Raw genomic sequence first — 26,151 nt, forward strand, 5'->3', positions numbered from 1 at the left:
GCTACTTCACTGTCAGGGCAGCTAGGATCTGGAACCAACTTCCAAGCGAAGTGGTGCTGGCTCCTACCCTGGGGGTCTTTAAGACAAGGCTAGACAATGAAACTATGAAACCCATTCTTTAGTGAAATTATTCCTGTATTTCCCCATTGTTGTAAATAAAAACAGGAAAATCCCCTAAAATACTTATTTTGTAGGGGCGTTTTAAGTCTTAATTTACTACATGTTTGAAATGTTCTGGAAAACAAAGCACTAAAATTATGTGCAAAAATTAATATGGGGTACAACAGCTTCTGAGGGCCCTGATGAATTTAGACCACTGAGATTTGTTCCTATATTCCAGTCTATGTTTCTGTAGTTTCACATCTGCCTAAGCTGGACACTTTGTTAGGCAAACTGCTGTATTTTTTAGTCCATTTGAAAAAAGAAACAGCATGATTTGTGACTCGTTTCTATGTCAGAGCAAAAAGCTAAAAAAAAGAAAATGAATGATAATACAGTCCTCTGAATGTTCCCTGACCCTATTAGACTCAGTAGAACAAAGTTATGTCAACAGTGATAAAGATATAAATATAAATATTGTTACAAGTGATTGCTTTTGACTACTTGGATAATGGGACATGTTGCCAATATGTGATAAAGTACAAACAGTACTTTCTGACAGACCAGTTGCAGGTTACTAATAGACAACCATAATACTCCAAAAGCCTATTACCTTTAATCAAATCCATCCTTAGCTCTCTCCTGCTCCAAGGAAACAAGTTTCTTTCCATTTTTAAGGTAAACTGTTTGTAACAAATTCATTAAAACTATTCCCATCAACAATTCCAAAAGCTATTGTGTTAAATATTTAAACTAATTTTTAAGAGCCTAAAGGGAGTATTTCCAATTTAATGCAGAAATAAATACCACCTGACGTGCTGGTTGTTTTCATTAGTTTGTTTCAGCTCTAGTGCCTGTAATGAAATTTAATTAAATTGATTTGGATACTTAAAGGTACAGTATATAGGGGTCTCCTGCAGAGAACAAAAGCTATCTCCAGAAGCGAAGACTGTGCAAGTGCATTCCAGAAACCAATTTAACTGCCATCAACTTGATCCAGCCAAGGAAAAATAAGACAAAAAGATCTGACAAACTGGAAAGAAATCCAATATAATTCTGCTATGGAAAGAATGCATTTGTTAACTGCCAGCAGTTAATAGGTAGCAACTGTGCACCTAAGGAATTCACAGCCAACCAAAATAGGGTAGCAGTATTATGAGTCCTCAATATTAAGAGTCCTCAATGTTTCTTCCAACTTATGTTGATGCTGACTATAATGAATATCATTTTTCCTCTCAAGAATGCTACCCGAAGGTAACAGCAGAGAGCACATGTCACTACACTGGCATGTGTCCATGTTGTCAGAAACCTAGCAGTGAGCAGTTTTTAGGTTAAGGAATGCCTAAATCTTGCAGGAAAAAAAAGAGAGCAGAAACATAGTTCTAATGATCATCTTTCCTAAACACGATATACATGACTCTGTATCAAACACCTGTGAAAACCTTTTATGGTTCTTGTTCTTTTCAGATGAGAGAGTTTAGTTACACAACTGATAACTTTTTAACCTAGGAGGGAGGAAAAATGGGCATTCCAACTTTATTTAAAAAAATGTCAAGTTTGTTTAAATTCTTTACCTGCACAGTCTTGTCTGTTTGAGCTGTGTCTGAGTGGAACTAGAACAATATCTTTATTAGTTATGTTACAGTAGTTCTTAGAAGACCCACAGAAGACTGAGTCAAACACATAGGCTAGGGACAGAAATTACATATAAACTGATATAAGTGATCAGAAACCGGTTCAAATCTGTAACAGAACAGAAATGCACATAAACTGCTTCCAAAATAGCTGAAACCATTTTAAGATAATCCTGGATGGCTGTAATATTAGCCTTAACCAATTTAGATTAAATCAGTTTATTTAACCTGTCCCAGATCCCTTCCAGATTCAAGTTAACTCATAGTCCTCTGGTATGCCAGGATGTTTTGTACCTGCCCTGCAAACCTTCCTTTGTAGGGTGGGTGGGCTAACCTTGGCCCAAGATGACTGCTCCAGCCAAGCAGACAGGCATGCTCTAGTGCCCCCTAGTTTCTGGCCTGGCTACTGCAGGTATGTGGTTGCATTTCTGGAATCAGAGGATGCTTATACAGTGCCCCAGGAGTGGGGACGAGGGGGGTGGAATGCTTTAATTAGAGTGGCTCTAAAAGCCGCTCTAAAGTGCCCAGAGCATTACATGCATCAGCATCCTTGCGCTGAAAAACTGCAATGGAGGTGCTTTAACTAAAGCTCCCCAAATAAGCTTTAGTTAAAGCTCTCCCAATGCCATTTTTCAGTGCAGGGACACTGATACACATGATGCCACAGTCTGCTGGAGCACAGTAATTACCCCACTCCAGCAGACTCGATTAATTGAGCTTGCTCTGATGTACTGTAATTACAGCACATTAGAGCAGCCTCACTGCATGCATATAGATGTGCAAAGTGAATGTCTCTTCACTTGGTTATTGGTTCAATCTACACAGCTTAGACTAACCTGTGAAATTTGAATCAATTCAGCCTCGGGCTTTTTAATTGTTTGTACTTAGCCATAAGTGAGAGAAAGCCCTTGTTCTAAAAAAATTATGATCTAAATTGACAAGACAAAAGTAACTGGCACAAGGCCAACAGCAGGTTACTGGCAGACTTGGGAAAGACTCCTCATTTAGATCCAGATTCTTCATCCAATGTCCCTTCCTCTGGAGTCTAGACCATTTGTCTGCTATTGAAACAAAACAGTAGGAAAATCTGAACAATATTTTATAGAAGCTCAGTGTCCTGCTTGAATCTACCCCTGAACACTGAACAATTAACCTTCTGTTGTGATTTCAATGTAAAATGTGCCACCTGTATTCCTCACCAAACAGAACCACTGTGTTGCTTTAGGTAATGACAATGGGCAATGAGGACGGGCTTCTAAGGGCATTTTTGGAATAACTGTAAGATTTAAATAGCGGGAAAAATCTCAGGGTATGTCACAGAAGTTCAGCAGACTCGTGTTAGGTAATCTGAACAATATCAAAGTGAATTGGAATTCTCTCTTCTGAACTGAATGCAGTTGTTGCATATTTAGGACTGTGCCATTTTCCTCATTTTGCTGTTTTCTCACTCTGATTAGGTTTGAGGCTTCCTTTAGTGTAATCTCTTCATAGGCACTTCTTAATAAACAGGCCAGAAAAAAAATTCTCATTCACTGAGGGACTGACAGTTATTAGCCAATCAGATGACAACAATTTGCACAATCACTCTGTAGCTTTCAACAGCTCTGTGATATATATGCAGGTATCTCAGCTCCGTGGACTGTAGTACGCTCTGCTTGATGACTGGCTTTGGAATTTTCAACATGCTTGTCAGTCACCAACTTTGCTGGAGCAGAAAATACTGGCAATGAGGATAATTAAAAATGACAAAGTGAATCTGACTGTGAACCTGTTAAGAGGAAATCTTTTTTTTAAGAATGTTTGCATACTTTCTAATACACCTTTTCCTTCTCCTGTTCTAATACTGCTATGATTCAAGTCACTAGGAATTTTGCCACAAGAAACCCAAGAAAACCCTTCACCTTGCTTATAAGCCAGCATTGGGCTGGTGGCAGTCTATTAATTGTAATGATAACATCTCCTGTAATGATATCATATGGTAAAAATATACAACTATAGTATATAGCCACATGTGAGACAATTACACCCAGTATGATAATGCTGGAAGTAGAAAATGATTGAGTAACTTGGGAAAGTACCAGGAAGTGCATAACAGAGGCAGAGCTCTTGTTGAAACTCAGCCAGAAACTGCTCTCGGTTCATGGTGTTGCATCTTTTGCAAGCTCAAGCTTTGCTGTCAGGTTAAATGAAACATCCCTGAGTGGTGCATACCAGTGTGACATTGTCTAGAGTAAAGGATAAATATGATGTGAATGCAGTCAAGTTTCATCAAACTGATACCATTCTAAGCACCTCTTCACTAGCAATTTGTTGCTGTGACATTAAAACAACTTAGCAGAAATTTAGAAGTGAATCAAATTATCTACATACATTAGCATCTGAAATTATCTACATGTATCGGTATCAGCATGCAACTTGACTGTGGTGAATAGCATAAACTGCTAAGAAGGTTGTGTTGAACTACATGTGCATGCATCTAACATGTCTGAATGGAATCAAAGAAATATCATTAAAAATGTTTAACATTATTTTGTCACTTGGATGTACTATCCAGGAGGATCTTTCTGGCAAGTAGTGGGGAGAGGAAAACAACACAAGAGGAAATGGCTCCCTCGGTGATTCTTAATGGTTGTTTCATAGAGTTCACCGTCTGTTTGCTGCTCAGTCTGATTTTCCCTCTTATTTACAGCTACTACACTGCATTCACAGAAGCTAAAACACTTTTCTAGTATTATTTTCCATTAGGTAGTCAGCAAAGTGGTGTTATATGATCATACATGGGAGATACTACAGATGAGGGCTGCAGCAGTGAACCCATGTGACAGTCAGGGGAGCCCGTGGCCACCAGCCACTCAGATGTTGGACAGATTATGCTCTATATAGCAGTGTGTGTGGAGGGGGCATGGGAGGGGGTTAATGAGGGTGTGCAGATTTAGATATGAGAAATGTGCTGCTTACAATGATTTTGGACTTCAGATTTGAGATTTTTTATTTCAAGAGGTATGAAAATTTCATAAAACTTTCATAACCTCAAGGCTTCCTAAACATTTAAAAAAAAAAAAAAAAAAGTAAAACCATTTAACTAAGCTGGCTATATTAAAAATAAAGCTGCTCACATTTAGAAGGCAAAGTCCTAGTGTCCATGAGGGAAGTGTAAAAGGAATGGACATTTATTGATCTGTTTGTATTGTCTCAGCAGAAACACAGAAATACTAGAGCATTTCTTAAACTGCTCATATTGACCTATTATATGACTTATTATGAAGAAAACCACTTTTGTGATTAACAGATAAATGGTTTTCATTGTTTTTCTGATGCTTGAGGCTAAGAAGAAGACAAGAGGCACAGGATTTTTTCCCTCTAGGATTCTGATGTTTAACATCAAAAAGAGAGCTGAAGATTTTGTTGCTGAAAAGAGCATTAAGTGCTTGGAAGGACTGGAATAATACCTGTTTGGACACTTAGGGGCAAAAATATTCCATCTATTTCACCTGTAAGTGGAGTTAGGCCTCTAAGTGCGATTCTATTCCACTCTGTTCAAATACTGAAAATCCATTAATGCATGTACTTCCAGAATACACAGCCAACTTACCCTTAAGACTGGGTCACAAAAAAGCAGTCAGGAAGAGAAGACCTCAGATACCTTTTGCATTAACAGTTTTTCAGGGACTCCGGACTGAGCGTAATTGAATCTCATTAAGGTGATAGGAACATCTGATAGGTGGAACAGAACCTGGTCTGTGAATTATTTGGGGCCCTTTTGGGGTGAAAGCTTTGGTCAGATCCTTCATTAAGTCATGCCAGTGTAAATCTGGGGTAACTCCACTGACTATGGAGTAGAGAGGGAATATAACTACACTACCATCAGCCATAAGTAAAAAATATATTATGAGTTTGGCTCCCCAAATCATTAAACTTAAAAATAACAAGGGTAGGGTTCTTTTTTTTTGCCTCCTTATTTTGGAAACTCTTGAATTCCTGTTTATAAGAGTTTATTTGCTGTTGTAAGAACTAGAACATTATTCTTTTTAAGAAACATAAAAGAAAATCACTTGTTATAGCATGATTGCAGAGGTTGGGACTTTTAGAAAAACATTTCAATATCTTGAGGCCCATGAAGAAATTCAAGTTGGTAACACCATATTTGTTACAGCTCAACTACAGTGGTCAGGGGAACACAGAATTTGTTCCTAGTGCATTACAAGAAAAATATTTTGGAGCACATTGTGATCAGCCCTGTGCAGGTACAGAAAGAGAGAGTGAGAACAGAGCAAGAGACAGAGGTCCAAGGATTCCTCCATCAATCCCTCTCTTCACAGCTATACCTGAGGAGCAGACACTGTCCCCTGTTAGTGCTAGCAAATGGGAGCGAAGGCAGTGCAATTCTTTTTACACTAAACAACAATCCCTTTTACACTAAATTTGATTAAGACTATTTTACTGCTGCTGCTCCTCCTACTTCTTCACAGTCCCACATAGATGAGTTCTTTCTTTGTCAGTTTTATCCATGGCTTCCCACGCAGTGTGCTTACCTTTCTGGCCTCCTGACCTTGTGGGCTATGTTATAAAAATACAACTTTGCTCATACATGCCTACAAAGCAATGTTTAAACAACAGATATTTTCATTCTATGCTGTCATGAAACCCCAGTGGGCCTGAACTCGTGGTTCTTTTTCAGGCTAAAATCCCACTGACAGACAGGGCATCTCAATGTGAATTTAAATAAACAAATTACAGTTCGGTCAGTGTGCTATATTTGTACCCCAAACACATGGGACTTCAGTTTCTTTAAGATTCTGGCACAAGGAATTTTTATTTAAGGAAGCAAGGAAGGAAAAAAAAAGACTCCTAACTCATGCAGCCAGTTACTACCGCAAAACTGGCTGGCACTGAATTTGAATAAGGACCAATAAGCACTATATGGGCTATTTCTCTGACACAGTGACAGCTTCAAAATCAGTGGCTTAATCCTTTCATTTCTATATTCGATTTACAGCTCCATCTGAGATACTCTGAGAACAAAGTCCATTAATTCTCAGAATGTCAAAACCCCACGCCAGAAGAGTTATTTAAGCATTTTTCTCTTTCTCTGTTTTCAAATTATCATTGTACTTCCTCAGCATCTAAGCTTTGTAGAGACCATTAGTCTATGCTTATTATTTTCCTTTCAACACATTTCAAATCATCTTGGCCAGTTCTCTTTCTCACAGATACTCCTTTACTAGTGATATCACCTCATAATTGTATGAATCAGAAACCGCATTTGCTAGCATGATGAGCCTCTGATTTCAGGCAGAAATGGATACGCAATCAATGACTGATATATCACGTTTCTAAACATCCATCTGAGTGAAAAACAACTCAGCTGCTTTGTACAGCATGGTTTAGGGAGGTTTCAGGAAATTAGTCAGGCATCTCTTTACCTATCCATAATTAATTATTGATTTCCTGTTGTGGAGTGTGAGGATGACAAGACCTAATTTAATGAATAAAATAGCTGTAAGAAAAGGGAACAGTGTGTGAGACAAAGCATGAAGGACAGGACTTCAGACACAACAGGGTTCATTATTCATTTGGTTGATGTCATGTGCAGCTAAATAATAAGCCTCTCAAAACACTGCAATAAAATAATAAATTCGACATTCAAAGAAGCACCATTTTATCTGCCTGTGCTAAAGAAACAATTACTTTAAGCTACTGTACTAGAAGAAATGGAAGCATTTGGCCTTTGGGATAGCATCTGTGCATCCCTCATGGTTTTTTGTATTAGATGTATAAGCTGTCATTTAACTATCTAAGCACCTGAAGTTATTTTTTGCTTACATTCAATATAAGCAGAGGGGACCTACATTCGGCAAACTCCACTCACAAAGTCTTTGACTTTCAGTGACGTTTTCATTCGAGAAACAAAAGTTAGACATCTATTGACATGAATGTGTCATAGAAATGTAATTTTTATCTCTTGGCTACAAAAAGCTGGCAGTCAGGAAAGAGTTGTTGCTCTACTTTAAGCCTCAGGTCAGTAGATTAACTGAACACTATTGCCTTTGCACCTCAAAAACCAATGAACACATTCATTGTATGTGTAACAATAATAAAGAAGGTACTCTGTTCCATTTGTAAGCATAAAATGTGAGAAAATTAATCACAGGACAAAAGTTGATAGGGAAAAAAAGTCTTATTGGAAAATCACTCAGTGGGGAGGAATGTCTTAGGAACGGCTACCATAAACTTTGGTTTTATGTTTAAGAGAGTAGCATTCTAATTGAGAAGTGTAGCAATGATTTTATTTGTATGTAGAGCCACTTATACACTGCAGAAATATTGTTCCAAATTCACTGTTTTAAACACTAGTACATGTGCTCACACTACACCAGCTTCCTGTTCAAATAAAACCATGCAAAAATGCAGATTCTTTCAGTTCAGAGAGAAGTGTTAGTAAATTATGTGTTCATAAAAACATGAGCATTTGAACACATAATTAAAATTATTAGGAATCACTGTTAATGCAAAGGACAATGTGAATAACACACATGTGGGAGTGTCCAAATCATTAAAGAAAAGGTCAGCATTGTTAATTCATTTAATCCTAACTGAGTCATTTAATCCTAACTGATTTAATATAATATATGAACAGAAATCTCTCTGCCAAGAATCACCAAGGATCTCTCTGTATTTTAAAGAACATTTGCATTAAGTAAATAAGTATCAGCAAGAGTTGAACTGATATGAATAAAAAAACTACCAACCCAAAGAATCAACCACACTTTAATAAAAATATAATAATTTTCCTTCTTGATATAACTCAGTAAATCATATTAGCTTTTACTACTATTCCTTCCCTTACTCCTACCAAACACTTTGTGACTGCACTTCCTGGGCTTTGTTATGTTAAGATTTGCTGTAAAAGGATGATGTATTTATCTTTACATGAGCACCCTCACACAGATAAACAGACATTTGGATACTTTTCTGTATAGAACAGTAGAATCCTTCTGCAGTTTGTTTATCACTAATAGGGGACCTATTATTGCTGAATTTACTTCCAAAACACTTAGATATTATTTAAAAGGAGAGAAAAAAATGACCAATACAACAAGATATTTGTATTTAAATTTTGAAGGTGAGCACCCTCAAATATTAAAACTTTATCTTACTCTAGGGAACTGTACTTTTGAATAGGAAAGTGCTCTAGTTGTGACCGTACATATATGCAAAAGCCCTTCAGATAAGGGACACCTATCTACAGCTGTAGTTCTGAGCATTCTTCAGAAGTGCTAGTTAAATAATTCACCTCAAAAGGAAGGTTGTCAGTCAAAGCTATTGACTAGTGATGAGGGAGGCATATTTTAAACTTGTCTGTCTTTAGAGAGAGATGAAAAGGTCCTCCTGTGTGCAAAAAAGAAGCACTTTATGGACAAGTGTTTCAAAATGATCAGATTAAAGACAGGCTCTTAAAACTATACTCAGTCATCTAAATAGGAGAACTGGGTTTTATAAGTGAGAAACACCAGACAGAAGTCAAACGGAGCTTGCTCCTGTACTTACTTTTATATCATCTGGATATGACAATGTCATAGCTACAAAAACGTTTCTTATTGCTCCTAGATTTTTCAGTGGACAATTTAATGGAAAAGTAAACTGCTAAAATTTGGTTGGTTGTTGATTCACCTCTTGAGAATGGTAGTTTTCAGATGGGAATTATTTTACCTTCTATATGTTATTTTCCCTGTGTCTTCTACAAATAGCTCAAAGACCCTACTGATAAGCTACCAGGCTGATTACAATATGAAACATTAAAGACATGTAATATAGTACCTTTAAGTGCCAGGAGTCATAGGCACAGTTCCCAATGCTCATTGAAACCAGAATTCAGATCTTTGAAGATTTGCTTGTAAATATTCTAACAGGACCACAAATTGTTAACTGTGGGTATTTTGAATAGAAATTTGAAAAAGTGGTGATTTTTTTTTCTGGCCAGATTACTAGGGCTGTGTGAAGCTTCAGTTGCTGATTGGATTCGGTGGAGATTTGGCTTGATTCAGTGGCCAAATATCTGAATAGAATCAGGAGACCCTTTAAAATCTCCAATTCAAATCAGAACCTTCTGAATTGATTTGGAGAGATTTGGAAAGATTTGGCGATTCAGACATAGACACAGCTTTAAATGTTTTTTTTTTTACATACCTCTAGGTAGCAGGTGGCACATGAATGCTGCGATGCTGGGGTGCATGGAGTGTCCAACAGAAGTGTGGGGGGCTCCCCAATGTGCTTGGCAGCAGACCTGAAAATGAACCAGAAACACTTCTGGTTCACTTCCAGGTCCACTGGGGACCACGCAGGGGGGGCCCCCCCCCACACTCCCCTGGTTCAGCAACTGGTGCTTCCTGGGTGAGGAGGGGCACCCAGGGTCCCCCTGTAGCCAATCGCTGAGCTGGGGGGCTCCCCCCGCATGCTCCCCAGCAGTCCTACAAGTACTCGAGGTACCTCAAGGTATGTAGAAAAGACATTTAAAGCTGCGTCTACAGCCGAATTGCCGATTCTCCGATTCAGTACCAAATCTTCAGATTCAGTTTTGGCCAAATTGAATTGGGACAGTGATGCAAATTAATGAATCGAATCACTGTCCCCTATTTGGGCCAAATCGGAATCCGAATCGAATAGGGCCTGTTTCACACACCCTTACATGACTGTATTTTACATGACTGTACCCCTTATGACTGTATTTTATAGATACAGTTAAGCTAGTAGGAAACAAAACGTCAGTAACAAATCAAGGGTCAGAATTTGGTATAGGATAGGCCAGTGCCTCTTCTTTGGAAATAATAATCCATAGTGACAAGTGTAAATTAAATTAGAATCTCTTATCAACATGTTTGTACCCGAGCAGTAAAGATTTAGAAAGCAACTGTTAACACTCAGATTGCATGGTATATACATTTTTTACAAACAGTGAGAATGCCTAAAGCAATTTATGATACTACCAATTTAATGCCCTCAAAAAAGAATGGTGTCAGTAGAATTAAAATACATCAAATGCAAAATAAGACAAAACCTCAGAAATATTATACATATTAGGAAAGTTCTCTTTAGCAAATCAACACTGGAAGCACAGAACCAGATTCTCACATTCTATCATGTGATACCATTTCAGATGTGCATAAAATATTACTTTTCTGATAAGGCAAGACTTTATGCCTCATTGTCAAGATGTAAATGATGACATAGATGCTAGTGAGCAGAGGACAGGGCCAATAGATCATTTTATATTTTAACTTAGGTTAGGTTTAATGCTTTCCTTTTTTCTCCATTATGCATACTAATATTCAGAGTAAGAGATTTATGGACAAATTCAATAGTTAAGCCAAAGAAAGGCTTAAAGCATGCTTCTTTTCCACCAGGCATTATCAAATATTTAAAGAGGCTTCAACATGCCCAGTGCCATAAAGTCATGCCCATTTTGGCATGTATACATTTTATGTGTATATATCCATAATTCATCTTCTGCATATGGCAAAGTGTTGAATTCTTTGTAAGCAATGTATGTTTGTACAAATCACCCACTTAGGACACAGTATGTACACTGGTGTTGTGTGGACAAGTCCTATTTGTTCATGTGGAAAGCTGGCTTTGAAAACATGTCCATGTCAAAACTTACATGCCAAAGATTATATGCGCAGCCTTGGAAGCTGCTCTGGAAAAATTATCCTTAAAAATTTACGTGCAAGCTGAAGAGAAGACAAAATAAATTAAATGTCCCTTTAGTACTGCTCCAGTTGTACTGATGTATTATAATGCCAACTAAAAAGAAGGAATAACAAATAATACAGTGCAATATATTATTTGTTACTTGTGAGGCTTCATATCTCTAAGGAAAAATGTGTAAAGATACACAGAATATTTTTTGCTATTCAAAAGGAATTTATTTATCACCAAAAAGAAAATGTTTTGATGTAATACTGAAAAACCCAGTGTGTCCTGCACTTGGAAAGGAAAAGTGTCTTACTTTAAATACTAAAAAAAATGAATATATGATGTTTATTGTGCAGTTAATAATAATTCACGATAAAAAGAACCACCATCACATCTGCTTCCTCTGTCACTGTAGTTTGTTACTGGAGTTGTTTTTCTTGAGTAAACAATGAATCTAGTTCATAGTGGATAAAAAATGTCATATTTAAAATGAACATTAAGCAATGAGTGAGATGCTAATAAGCAGCAGTGACTGAAAGGAGAAGAAAAGAAAATGTTCAAAAGCATAATTATTTAAAGAATATAATTTCCTTTAATTGACTGTTTAAAAAACCTACTTCTCCCTAACTCAGCTGCAGAGTTAAAAAGAAAAGTAAAGGTTTCTTATTTAGTTTTTATTTTACTCATATTTAAAACCATTAGGAATTTGCCTTACTCCTCAGAAGCAAGAGACAGTAAGGTCATAAACCAGGTAAGGAAAATGTTTTTTTTTTAAATTCCATTCTCCTTAGCTGTAGCTTGGAAGGAATTGCCCTAACCTTAAAGGATGTTTATAGCCAAAAGAGTTTATGTGAGATCACCTCTTGTGTCTTCATTATTTTGAAGCAAGGGCTGTCATGCAAATGACCTACAAAAAAAGAGAAACTACTAATGTGAATCTAGCACAAACAAACTGTAACTGCTTGCCATTTCTATCACACTTGTTCTTGGATTTGCTTGTTTCTTGTTTGCAGATGTAGCAGTTTTATTTTTTTCCTGCAATAATGTCACACAATAGCATTTTGGCAGGAAAAAGAAGAATGTCAAGGGGACATAACAGGAAACAGAAGATATGGGAATGAAATTTTGGTATCTAAAACCTGGACAGTGTCCCTATTAAAAAATATTTAGCTGTGCTACCTCTGATTGAGTCTTATTGCTTATATATGTCTACAGAAAATCTGCTTGTCCTGTTCTTATTAACAAAGGACATGACGATATATAGCTATAGATATAGCTATAGGTATATATTGTCAAGAACTTCTGTTGATGGCATGAGCATATTCATTTTATTCACAAGTAGGTTAGTTAGGTTAATTGCATTCTTATGATGAAGTGCACTGATTTTTTTAAAGCATTTTCTTTGCTCATTGAAATATTGCATTTATCAATAAGTGCTTTTCTGTTTGAAAAGTATAAATTGTCAAGAGATATGAATTTGACCCATGAACAGCTTTACGTGCATGGAGCTCATCTTTCCATCACTAATGTGAGTCATCTGTATACAGGGAAAGGTTCTATGCCCCTTACTCATATAATAGTGCAACTGAAATTCAAAGAACTATTCATATACATGAAGTGACTAGCATTTGGCCCACAGTGCATGAGGCATGATAAATTAAAATGCATTGCACGGTGTATCTCATATTCTGTTGTAGTACTTTCTTTAATATAGAGTTAAATATGTGTTGCAAAGCTCTCTTAGGTGCAAATCTTAGTATGCATTAAACATCACAATTCAAGACTGGTCAGCTGACAGCCAGAATACCTGGGTTTGGGAATAGATTCTGGTTTCTTGGCTCTGGGAGAGAGTATGCTGAGCGTGCCATGACCCAGAATGATGGGTGGGTGAAAATCCTCTGTCCTCAGCCACTCTGAAGCCTGGGACCGCCCGCTGCCATAAATCAATCAATCAATCAATCATTTATTTAATCAGGTACCTGTATTTTCACAGTGATACAGAAATGGGCTCTAGACATTGTCTTCTCTATAATAGCTGTTCCAGTTTTAAATCCCATACAGACATGAGTTGCCTTAGGCCGATTCATACTTGTTCTACAAGGGTATCAGTCACCTCAGTTCAAAACTTCCTCAACCCTGCATATAGCTGAAGTCCCAGTTTAAGCAAGATACAACAAAACATTTATGTTCACGAGTAACTGAAATATATGAAGTCCCATCAAAGTCAAATGCTTCTTGTGATAGGGCTATTTATGTACTTGATTGGGATTTGGGTCCTTAATGGAGGGCTTAATGATGCAACGACCCTGGTACTGGAATGAATTTCATCTAAAGAGAAGACATCTCTCAAGAATGTATACCTGACTGTGGCCTGACTAGAAGGAAATCCAAATGGTAAATGTTCCAGGCAACATGAAAGAAGGATGCAATTAGTATTTCACGTGGGAGAATAGCTTTATTTTTCTTAAAACATAACTTTAGATTTTAAAACCTTTTGCTTAGAATTTTGAAGTTTCTCTCTGGCAATTTTCATGGAACATTTATCAATAAAGGACTTATTTCAGAGTAATGAGTTTATGTTTGCATTATTCTGAAAGTCATATGGAAAGGGAACCCTCCCCTAGACCCTGGCTTAACTACTTTTTTAAAAACTTCAGACAGTTTTTTAAACTTTATACAGCCAATGACAGACAAGGCCATCCTTAGAGTGACAGCTCCAGCTTCATTAATGCCTGTCGCATGTTCTCTCTATTGTGTGCTGGCACACTGTACATGGTGAAGGACAATCAACTTTAATAGCCTCTGAGTTTTCAAATGCATATAGTGTCTGTATTTTTATTATTAAACTACGTGAAAGGGACAAACATTTGTACTAGCCCATACAAGGAAGACACACAAGACAATGAATGAAAAAGGTATATTACTAAGAATTGATCATGATTCCACTAATTTTTCAGAGACATAATGCTTGAGAATATAAAGAATATAACAGAAATTTTGCTTGAGTCTAAGTGCTAGGTTAAAGTTATCTAATTAATAGAAGCCCTTGTCTTTGTGACAGTTTCCCTAGCTCTTTAAATCATGTCTACTTTATGCTATTTACAGTTTGTTTTTGCCAAATAAATGATCTTTCAAGCTTTTTTATTTAGAGGTTTTAGATTATTTTTATCTGCTAACTTCCTTATGTGACCCAGCAAGTTACTCTTATGTAAGAGGAGGTGGTTATCTTCTTGAATTCTGAGGTAATAAGGTCTACAATACAAGCTGGGACTAATTAGAACTTGTTATTTCTTTATCTCTTCCTGCCGTGGCTATGCTTTCAAAAGTGTCTACTCATTTTTGCAGGCCCAAAACCATATTCTGGTTGTTGGACACACCAAGCAATTGAGGTGCTACTGAATTCAATCAACTGAAGGTACAATTTTAGAATCTTAAGCTTGTAATTGACAACAAAGATCATCTAGTCCAATCCCCTGCACTAATTCAGAATGAACTATTCCTATGCCATTCCAGACATGTGCCTATCCAACCTCTTCTTGAAAAATTCATTTGTGGAGATAACACATCATCTCTGGGCAGCTTCCCCCTGCATTCTAGTCTTCTGACATTAAAGAATTATTTTCTGAGATTTAATATATGTCTACTTGCCACCATTTAAACACATTGCTTTATGTGCTGCTCCCTGTCACAAGGGACAACAGTTATACTTCTTTTTCTTTATGAAAGCTTTTCAAAATATTTGGAAAGTACTACGATATAACCTCTTAATCTCCTTTTTGTCAAACCAAACATACCTAGCTCTCCCAACCTTTCCTATTGTGGCATGCATTCCAGCCACTGTATCATTTCATTTTTTAAAAGGAAGCTACAGGTGTTTCAGTCAAGGCACTACAAAGCTTATGCAACCAAAACTAATGTACATATTTGAAAATGTAGACCTTACTATACAAAACAGAAATGTATGCAAATATAAAGGCTTTGGAGTCCTTCTCTGAGGAAAGAATATTTTTCTCCTGATTATGATGAGTATTTTTAGCTGCTGAGAATTTGGTATATTCTTAAAGTATAACAATATGGATTCCTACAAACTCCTTTTATACAGGACTGGAAGGACTTTGCAAGTTCATCTAGTCTAGCCCCCTATGCAAGGCAGGATCATCCCTGACTAAACTATCCCATCCAAGTGTTAAACTGGCTTTTGAAACTTTCCAAGGATGAAGATTCCATAATTCCTTTAGGTATCCCATTCCAATGCTGGACAACCCTCACAGTCAGAAAGTTGCTCCTATCTCCAACCTAAATTTCCCCTCCCTCAACCTGAGGACATTGCTCCTACTCCTGTCTCCTACAACCACAGAGAAAAGCCCATCTTCATCCTCTCTATAATTACTAGGGCTGTCCGAAACTTCGATCCCTGATTCGATTTGGTGGAGATGCAGCCCGATTTGGTGGCCAAATCTCCAAATCTGAATTGAAACAGGAGACCCTTTAATATCTCTGAGTTGAATTGGAACCCTCTGAATCGATTCGGAGATTCAGAAAGATTCAGTGATTCAGATATAGATGCAGCTTTTAATGTTTTTTCTACATACCTCAAGGTACCAGGCAGCTCATGAATGCTGCAGTGGTGGGACAGATGGAGTGTCCCACAGGAGCATGGGGGGGGGGTCCCCAGCATGCTTGGCCCGCTGAAGCACTTCTGGTCCATTTTTGGGCCCACCAGGGAGTGTGCTGGCCCCCCAGCCCTGCACTCCTGTGGCTCAGCGACTGGTGCCTCCTGGGTCTGGAGGGACCCAGGATCCCCCTGCAGCCAATCACTGAGCCAGGGGGATATGGGGGGGGGGGCCCTGCGCACTCCCCAGCAGACCTAGAAGCAGAGCAGGAGTACTTCCAGTCCACTTCCGGGTTCTCTGCTGAGCATGCGGGAGCCCTGCCCTGCTTCGTGCTCCTGTGGGATACTCCATCCATCCCAGCATCACAGTGTTCACAAGCTGTGCCTGGTACTTCATGGTATGTAGAAAAAACATTTAAAGCTGTGTCTTTGGATGAATCGCTAGCATCGAACCTTCAGATTTGGATTTGGCTGAATCGAATTGGGGACAGTGATCCAAATCAATGAATCAAATCGCTGTCCCCGATTGGGGCCAAATCTGAATCAATGACAGCCTGTTTTGCTCATCCCTAACAATAACCCTTCAGGGTGAATAACCCTTCACTGTCTAGTCAAAAATCTCAAGGCTGAATCAATTCAATCTTTGTAGGAACCAATAAACAAGTGAACAGACATTCACTTTTGATTCCAGAAATGCAGCCACATGCCTGCAGCAGCCCAGGCTAAGGCTGGGCGGTGCTAGACCATGGCTCCTTGCTCAGCTGGAGCAGACAGATTGGGCCAGAGCTACCCCACCCACCTTGTGACGGGGTTGGGATTTGTTGAGTAGGTGCAAAGCACCACCTGGGATGCTGGGGAATTGTGAATTAACTTGAATCCTGAGGGGTTTTGGACAGAAGTTCAATAAATTGATTTAAACTAAGTCAGCTAAGTTTCATATTACATCCATTCAGGTTTATCTTAAACCAGTTTCGGTCATTTGGAAAGTGGTTTATGTACACTGAACTTCTGTTATGTTACAAATTTGAACTGGTTTCCAATTGCTTATATCAATTTATGTGTAATTTCTGTCCCTAGCCCAGGCGTCTTTGCTTCTCCAGTCTTTGCTTCTAAATAACTCTAGAATGTTCAGCCCTTCTTTGTTAATCTTGCTACCCAGGCCCCTAGGCTAGAGACAGACATTTAAAAAGCCTGAGACTGAATTGATTCAATCTTTGCAGGTTAGTCTAACCTGGCTAAGCTAAACCAGTTTGTTATTGCACAGACATCCCCTCTGGACTGAAAAAAATCAGGCATATGCCTTCAGTGGCTCAGGCTAGAAGCTGGGGGGCACTAGAGCAGTGCTCCCTCCCTTCCACAAGGCTGGGCTGAGGGGGCATGGCCAGGCCCCAGCAGGACACTCTGATGTTCCCTCTACTCCTGAGCAGCCCAGCAGAGGATGTTTATCACCCCATCAACCCATTAAGAAAACAAAACCTCTCTCCATTAGTTCAAGCTCTCCTTAAACAGCTTTTCCAAGGAAGGACATTAAGCTTCCTGTTGATTAGCTCCAAAAATCCTGTCTGCTTTTGTCACCTCCCACAGCATGGACTGTAGCCAGTATGTGATCTGTTAGCTAATGCTGAGGTGTCTGTGAAAAGGTGGGAGGGGGGAGGGGGAGAAAATCCCTGCTTAGCAAGGAGAAGCCAGACAAATGTTCTGTGCCTGTAAGTCTCTGCCAGAGCTGTGGCCAGGGAGCAAAGGAGAGGAGCCAGCTCTGTTGTGGAGCAGAGAGCCTTGCTTAGCTCAGAGATCATGCCGGGATGCTGGGGGAGTCTGTTTATTTTTTAAATCAGCAAGGGGTCTGGGACAGACGTTACATAAACCAGTCTGAGCCAAACTAGTTAAGTGTGATACTACATTCAACCAGGTTTATCTCAAACCTGTTTCAGGCATTTTCAAACTGGTTTATGCACATTGAACATCTCTTCTGTTACAGGTTTAAACCAATTTCTGATCACTTAAACCAGTTTATGTGTAATGCCTGTCTCTAGCCCTAATCATTTGTGTTGCTCTGCACTGGACTCTTTCTAATCTGTTCACATCTTTCTTGAAGGGTCAGGTCCAAAACTGACCACAGTAGTCCAGGTGAGGCCTCAATAGTGCTGAATAGAGTGGAAGAAACACTTTTTTTGATTTGCAAGTGACACTTATATTACTTTATCCCGGGATATACAGCTGGCTTTTTTGCATTTTCTGCAATTTATTTTTTTCAGAGGAAGACCCAGAGCGACCTCTGTTCCTTTGAAGACCCAGAAGGAAAAAAAGACCTATATTTAGGGACCACTGTAATTTAGGCCTCAGGTGATTTCAGGGGAAAGCCTTTGTGTTTCTCCCAAAGCCCTAGAAAATGGTGATTTGGCAGGAAATGGCTTGAAAGTTCAGGGAAGAGGGAAGGCCAGGAAATTTTTCTTGAAAAAAAACTTACCTGAAACATGACGAAGAAAGGCAGCAGAGGTCTAGAAACACTTTGGAAGCCCCACATGTTTCCAGGGTCAGCCCAGTACAGGCTGAGCCCCTGCCAGGGTTCAGCCAGCCAGGTTGTTTGATTCCCCACTTTGGCTGGGAGTTAAAAACCCTGCCCAGAGTGGAGCAGGTAGGTACCTCCTGCCCTAGGGGCTGCGGGCATAGGCATGCTGGGTGTCTGTCCCCAGAGCCAGGCATGGGGCACAGAGTGCCCACACTGGAGGGGCTTCCCCCCACCCAACATGGCTCTCCCAGTCCCTCTCTTGTTTTGCTGCTCAACAGGAGCGGAAGGGAATTTCTTCTTCCCTTTCTCTGTGTGGCAGGGGACAGCAGGGTTCGGGAGACCCATGACGAGTAGGGGGAAGCCTCAGTATTGGGGGCACCACGTGCCCCACACCTGGCTGTGGGGGTAGGCACCCAACACAGGTCTCCCAAGCCCCGCTCTGCCCTGCAGTGTAAAGAAAGGGACTTTGCTTGAGGGTCAGCATTCCACAAAAGTTAGCACTCAATGAAGTTGTTATTTGATAAAGTTTATTTATCATGGTTTCATTAAGAATTCTAAGTGGTGAGTTTTACTTAAAAGTTGTTGTTTAATAGGTGGTGAGCTTTATTTTCTTAAAACACTGAAAAACAGTCTGTGTCCTGCTTTTCATGGGGAATTAGCGCCATGGTGGGCTCCCTCAGCCAATTAGAGGCATGGGAAAGCCCACCCTGAAAAGTGCTTAAAATTGGCTCCAGCGAGCCTGTAGGGAGCCTGTTTCCCCCAATGCTGAATTGCAGTGGTCCCTACTTATAGTTCAGGGTAGTATTACCAAATAAGACTTCATCTTTCTAGTAAAAACTGAGACCTGAAATAAAGTTCTTTAAGAAAGAAAGCGCTTTCCACTTTTTTATATCACTCGGCCTTGTGCTGATATATAGTTGATCATTTGCTCTGTCTACCTTGTTTTCCAAGGCACTATCAAAGGCAAGGACTACAGAGGAAGCTGAATATCAGCCAGCTGGAGCCAAACAGCTAAGTCATAACTTCATAAAACAAAAGCAGATGTCTGTGGGCATTAGGGAGACCAGAACTCTCACAATGGACATGGAAACTGAAACCCTTTACTTCAAGACTGGGTTCATAATTACATCATAATTTGTTTATTTTTATTACAACAGCTGAAATGACTTATAACATTTCTTGTCTGGCTTGTTTGTTAAGATAATGCTGGATTAACTGCCCTGAAAAGTGAAGTCCTCTATTTATCATCAGAACAAGGGTGCCAATGTGTAGCAGGCAGTGTCATCTCACATATGAATCTGAACTCTAATATGCAGTTCACCCTCTGTATCCTTTTTATTTCTGGACTCTCTGACAGGTTTTCTAACCATAATGGTATAACATACAGTGTGTGCAGTGTGTGCATTTTTTTCCTTGAAGGCAGTATCTCAAGAAACACAGCATACCAGGACAGTGGTGGGGAAGCTTTTTCTGCTTAAGGACTGAGACCATTAATTTTCAAAAGAAAATGAAATAATCTCCTTCCAGGTTGTGACAAGTTTAAAATCTCTCTACCAACCCCTTGAGCCAGGCAGGTTCCCTTATCAGGAACATTTTCTGTATAAAACTGGAACCTACATCAAAAGAAAATCCAAATGACTCAAAGTCAAGTGAAGCTTTTTTATTAGCCACTTACAAGTAAGCATTATGCCCCAGAAAGGCTTAGATGCTGGTTCTCCTTCAGTGTGACCTAGTCTAAGGTGCAAAGGGCCAGAAACAAAAAATTCTGCTTTGTGACCAATCAAAGAGGCCACTGAATTCAGAAGGTGCTTCTTCATTGACTTCAAGGGGCTGTGCAGAAACCCATGAGAAGAATATGAGTTCCTAGCTGTCTGAGCTCCACTGCTCCCAGTTTGGGTTCTTTCATCTCCTCTACCCTTGGTGATACAAAACTCATGGGCTAGATTTAACTTCTCTGAAAAGCCTCACTGTGAGCAAAATCAGTTTTCTGTCTCTGTTGCTGCTTTTTAATCCCTAAATATTTCTCTATTCAACCCACCCTCTTCCTTCTCCTGTAAAGTTTTTACTTTTTCCTGCACAGAAAACTAAAGATGTCAATTCTTGTCTGCTTTCTGCATAACTTACTGTTCATGTTCCAGCAAAATGCACAGATGCACAGAGAGAGTACATTTGTCCTAATCTCATCAGTGAGGGGCTCTCATATGGTAAGTGAGAAAATGCAGTTGTTGCTATGGGTTTTGGTATCTAATGGCACAAAGAAACAGGAAGCTTTTGCCAACTAATGAGATGCGCAGTGAAACCTGTGTAACTCATTTTAGGTAATCTCCTATGTTAATTGAATACCACTGGATTACAATTCTGCTACCCTTTAAGCAGAAAACTACCTCTTTTGTAGTAAAAGGCTATTGCTTGGCTTTGAAGTTGCTTTACCCTGAGTTCAGTTTATATATGTTAGTGCTATCCTCTTTAGCCTAGTCTACATGACAATGCTCTGTTGTGAGTGGGAACTGTGAGTGTTTATATTCAAAACCCTACTGCTGGCAGGCCCCTTGCTGGCAGTGACACCACCTCCACCAAGCGAAGGAAGGCTTTTTTGCTATACAGCAAGCCCATGTAGATACTCTTGAGCTTTCTATCAATGGCCATGGCTGCTTTTCAGAAGTGTACGTACTCTCAGGGTGCACTTTGTACCCCAGTGACATAGCTACTGCAGCAGAGCCAAAACTGCCAGAAGCACATGGATTGAGGCCCATGGCAGGGCTAGGTGTGAGTACAGACACAGCTGTAGTTAAAGCCAACATGCTTTCTTTGTTTCTAATTGAGCAGAGGTTGCAGTCTGCATCACCCACACAGCTGTTATGAGAGCAATGCCAGAGAAAAGGCACTCTTTTGTGGGGACAGCAGGTGGTTATACTAGGCTTTCTGTAGTGGGGAGTTTCTTTAGTTTACAGCCAGTAATCTATGGGGTCTCAGAGACAGGCTGCCAGGGAGAGATGGAGATAGCAAATCATTGTCTCTTCATCCAGTCCTACTCACTTGTTGGGCCACGCTTGCTAGGTCCTGGTTCTCCAGCATAGTGGAGATTACAGGCCCCTACAATCCTCTGCTATTCATCTCTGGATGGATTTTCTGCCACTGGGGCCTTGAAGTGTGAATTCTGCTAGACAGCACAAATGAAGCTTGTAATATTAAGCAGAAGAATGTGGAAAAAGGTTTCCTGTTTTTCCAACATGAATAACTCATTGAATTAAATATATTAGCTACTTTCATGAAAACTATCACCAATCGCTGTTCTGTTTATTGCAATAACGTGAAGAATAATACTTCACATTCCCCCTATTTAGTATACTGTAAACACCAGCCATTCCAATAAGGCATTATATTTGTAAACAGTTTGGACATACCATCCCTCAAGCAACAAGGCTAGTACAGATTTAGTACCTTAATGTCAACATTACACCTGGATTTCATCTCAGTCACAAAATAGAATCATGCCTCTACTTCAGGTTCTCTAACACAGCAGTGCATCTTAAAATAATAATATCTATCTATCTATCTATCTATAGGACGTGCAAATGAATGTCTGATGCCTGAATCTTTGGATTTAGTGCACTTTTGGAAAGGCCTTGGTGAGTCTCTAATATCATAAAGTGCTGATGTCATTTAGCCAGCTAAAGCTGCAGCCATTCATTTCTGCTGATACAGGTGCTTTAATGGGAAAAATATTATATTGACTATTTAAATCAATATCATGTAACTAAGTTTGTTCTCTGTGTGACCTTGGGAACTACCTAGTCTTATCAACATTTTTTTCCAGTTCCTATGAACGAAAGCTAATTCCATAGGTATCAATCCTAGGTTACAGCTAAACATTCAGTCTTTAGAGATGTACTAATGTAAGTACCTCCTGTTACAAAACAATTGACTTTTTCATCCCCTTAAAAATCTCCTTTCTATTGTGTAATGATTTGAGCATTAAGAATACATACCTGTCTGTTCACAAACAGATGCATTTAAGTTATTTTCATACCCATTTTATTAAACAGAAATTGCATGCTTAGAATGGTTGGTAGCATGTTGCAGCAGCATACGATGAATCAATAATTATTTTGTTAAATTACCTCAGTGCTTGGGAAAGGTATCAGATTAAGTAAATAATTTCCATTTTAGTGCTTTATGCACTCTGCAGGGATTGACTCATTAATAGTTTACCAACATGAATCCTGTAAACTGGTTTGAAGGCTTGGAAACCAGCCATCCCCAAGTACATTTGGAGCTTCAAGTGCAACAAATTTCTGCCTCCATGGGGCCCCTCCCCATATGCAGACCAGCAGCTTATCCAAACATGCAAGCTGTGCTCTCCCATGAAAAGGACCTTACTGTAGCTGCACCCATTTCCCAAATAATTTGAGACGTCTTTCAGATGTCTTTGTGGGCTGCATCATGAAGCTTGTGGGAGGGAAGACGGTATGGCTGCCTGTAGTCGGCAGTAGGGTAGGCTGGTTCACTGGCTTTTCAGTGCTTATATACAGGGCTTTAAGCATACCATTTCAAACCCTAGTCTGAACAGGTCTGAGTTTGGATGCAAAGGGTTTACTCAGATTTACTCTCCTGATCTACAGTACATATACAGCACAGGCAATGAATTTTTGCACACTCCACCATCAGTATAGCCTGATCTCAACTGGGAACTGAATTTGCATTCCCATCAAATCTGTGGTCCTTCTGCTGAGACTCCAGATAAAGGTGTCAAAGAGGGTCAATTGCGGTGGTGATTTTTGGATATAAAATCCTGTGTACCAGGAAGTAGTCTAAGATGAATTATATGTGCATTTATACTCTGCAGCAATGCCATTTATATATATTCTATACTAAGACTTGCTGTACTGCTCCTGGTGCATATATTAGAAATTTATTTTAAATTGTTTGTTATAAAATATATTAAATGTGATGTCATACATCGATATCACATCTTGCTGAGGGGCCAGGAATTGAAGGAGCGGGGCATCTGACATGCACATAGCCCTGTGGTGGTTCCTTCAGGATAAGGTTGACATGTACTGGTGGGTAAGGTGGGCTGGGGACAACCTTCTCTACCACTATCTGTACTGCATTTGTTCAGTATGTGAACACAAGACTTCACTCTTCCATGCTACCAACTCCAGCACTTTTCATTAGAACTAAAATCCATTAACAAAGACCCTCCCTCAGACAAAAAAAAAAGTATTTTTTTTAATAAACCATTTTTACATAGTGAATTGAAATTATGGATAGGAACAAACAAGAGCCCCAGATGTAAACATTTTGGGGATCCTGAAATTCACATGTCAAAGTTTAGGATCATTTCCAGTTAAAGTAATATAGTTTTCTGGCACTTCACCTGCCCCCTGACTCCCCCAGTTGGTAAGCATACAGAAGATGTTAAATCTGAAAATTTCTTACCTTCTTGTAGAGACTTCTCAGGTCTCTGTACTGCCACATGCTATTTAGGACCTGAGATGCTGCTTTCACCACTTTTGGTGAGTGCCTGTTGGATGAAAAAAAGAAAAGGAAAGAGACAGTTAAGTCCTGGATTCAATTAATGTTGATTTGTGAGTGAATTACACAGGATCAAAGTTCCACTGTTCATCACCCCTGTCAATATCCTGGGAGAGCTTTTTGTTCAGCGGTTTGTGGAGTAATATTCTTTTGACTGACAAGTACATGTCTCAGCTCCATGGTAGTAAGTGAATGAAAAGGAAGCAAAAATAAATGTACATTTCAACTGGGCACTGAATGAGGAGGTGGGGGTTCCTGTTGAGAAGAGACATACAGGAGAATTTGGTTGAGGTGGAGCTCTGCTACTGAACTTTCGAACTGCTAGGTCAGCCATGAGGGAAAACACAGCATGAAAGCTGTGAGTAAACTGAGTACGGAGAGGTGGTTTGGCTGCAAGTCTGTGCATTTTGGCATGAAGGACAAGAGTACAGGACTTGGTTTCACTGGCTACAGACTAGAAGACTTTAAGTTAAATACCTGATGAGAGCACAGCTCCATGTGCCATCTACCAGATGGCTGGAATAAATATTCCAGCCAAAGGTGTATACAGAGCTGCAAATAAGACAAAAGACTCAGAAGGTCAAAAAAGGAATAAATATACAGTGATCAATGCATTAGGAGTCAATGATCTTCCCATGGAATCCAAATTTGGCCTTACATATTGAAAGCATTGACTATAGTAACTGATTAATGACTGCATCCTAAACCTATATTCATGGGCATTAGTTGAGGGGTGTCACACAAACACCGCTGTAGAATTCTTTTCCCAGAAGAGAATTTTTTTCAGGGAATAAGAGCCATATTTTATGTTCCTCTCAGCATAGGCTGTTTGGAAAGGAGCAGAAGACACTTATACACTCAATGAAGAAGGGCCAGGGAAGACAACATTGGGTGCATCTACATGTGCTATTAATTCCTAGATTCATAATGTGCAACAGTAAACTCTGGCGCATATCACACTAGAGTTTATTACTTCCAGGCACCACATCTGAATGTGAGCCTGGGACTGCAGCACATTGAGCTGGGTCAGAGCAGCCCATGCTGGCAGAGGGTCTGCGGCACCTGCCTGCCAGCCCAGGGCTGTTCTGACCCAGCTCAACATGCTGCAGAAGGCCTAGCTGGGAGGCATGAGGGTGCTCCAATGCGGGGTTAGCTGCCAGGCAACCTCCACATTAAAGCAGCCTCATGCCCCAGCCAGACCTGTCAGTGTCTACTCATGCATTGCTATAAAGTAAAAAAAACTCTGCCACAGGATAGTACTTGTCGTTTACAAATACCACCCTGTAGCCAAGTTAATTAGTTTACTTTGCCCTAATAGCACTGCACATGTAGATACTGAGAGATTCACTGCAGAGCTAATTAGACAACTCCACGGTAAATATCTTATGTAGACATGCCCACTGAAGTAAAATGTGACTGTGTTCATCATTCACATCTCATAGTTAATCCTGTCCCCTCAGCAAAAACTAAGAGCCCCAAGCAAAACTGTGTGGTTAGGTGGAACTTGGGAGCAGCTATTTATGCGTTTCATGTTTCCCTTAGGAAAAAGCACAAATGACGATCCTAGATACACTGGCAGCTGAGCTAGTAAAATACTATTAATCACATAATGTATTCAATTAATTTACACAATATGTTCACAGTAAATTATTGGGTGATTTTTTTTTCATTATTCACCCCATGTATAGTGATAGCTGAGTAATTCATACATAAGAATTTGCTGAACATTTTCAAGCATAGTTGTTTTCATTATTTACCCAGCTCTATCTGCAAGTATAGGCCAATAGTGTCAGTAATGCTGTTGGTAGTGAGGGCCACCAGGACCAATGGGAACCTCTGAGTTGGGCTAAACACATCCGGGACTGGGATCAGTTCTGTCATACCACTGGAGAGGTATATGACTTGTATGGCCTGATTTGTATGGCCTGAGACAAACTGGAAGACTTAATCCTATGTTCTCAGCACTTACATGACTTTATCTTGTCCCTGTGCAAAGAATCATGGGACAACTAGTGGGTTCACATAAAGATGAAGGATGCACTCTATCCGCGAATTGCCAGAGAACT

At 39.5% G+C, this 26,151-nt stretch overlaps 1 protein-coding gene across 6 annotated transcripts in view; it reads right to left on the reverse strand.

Annotated features, from left to right (window-relative positions):
- The window catches only part of CTNND2 (catenin delta 2), a 936,097-nt gene that overhangs the window by 31,621 nt on the left and 878,325 nt on the right, over window positions 1–26,151 (reverse strand). For 4 of the 6 annotated variants that reach the window (XM_019541636.1, XM_019541614.1, XM_019541605.1 and 1 more), the window contains 2 exons: window positions 23,990–24,074; window positions 13,234–13,359 (listed from right to left, as the gene is read on the reverse strand). In XM_019541636.1, the coding sequence (XP_019397181.1) occupies window positions 13,234–13,359; window positions 23,990–24,074 (211 nt within the window). The remainder of the gene's footprint in view (window positions 1–13,233; window positions 13,360–23,989; window positions 24,075–26,151) is intronic. The other 2 variants (XM_019541627.1, XM_019541621.1) reach the window with 1 other exon arrangement.

The sequence above is a fragment of the Crocodylus porosus genome, unplaced genomic scaffold (assembly GCF_001723895.1).
Source record: "Crocodylus porosus isolate Cpor-Errol unplaced genomic scaffold, CroPor_comp1, whole genome shotgun sequence".
Taxonomy (NCBI): domain Eukaryota; kingdom Metazoa; phylum Chordata; order Crocodylia; family Crocodylidae; genus Crocodylus; species Crocodylus porosus.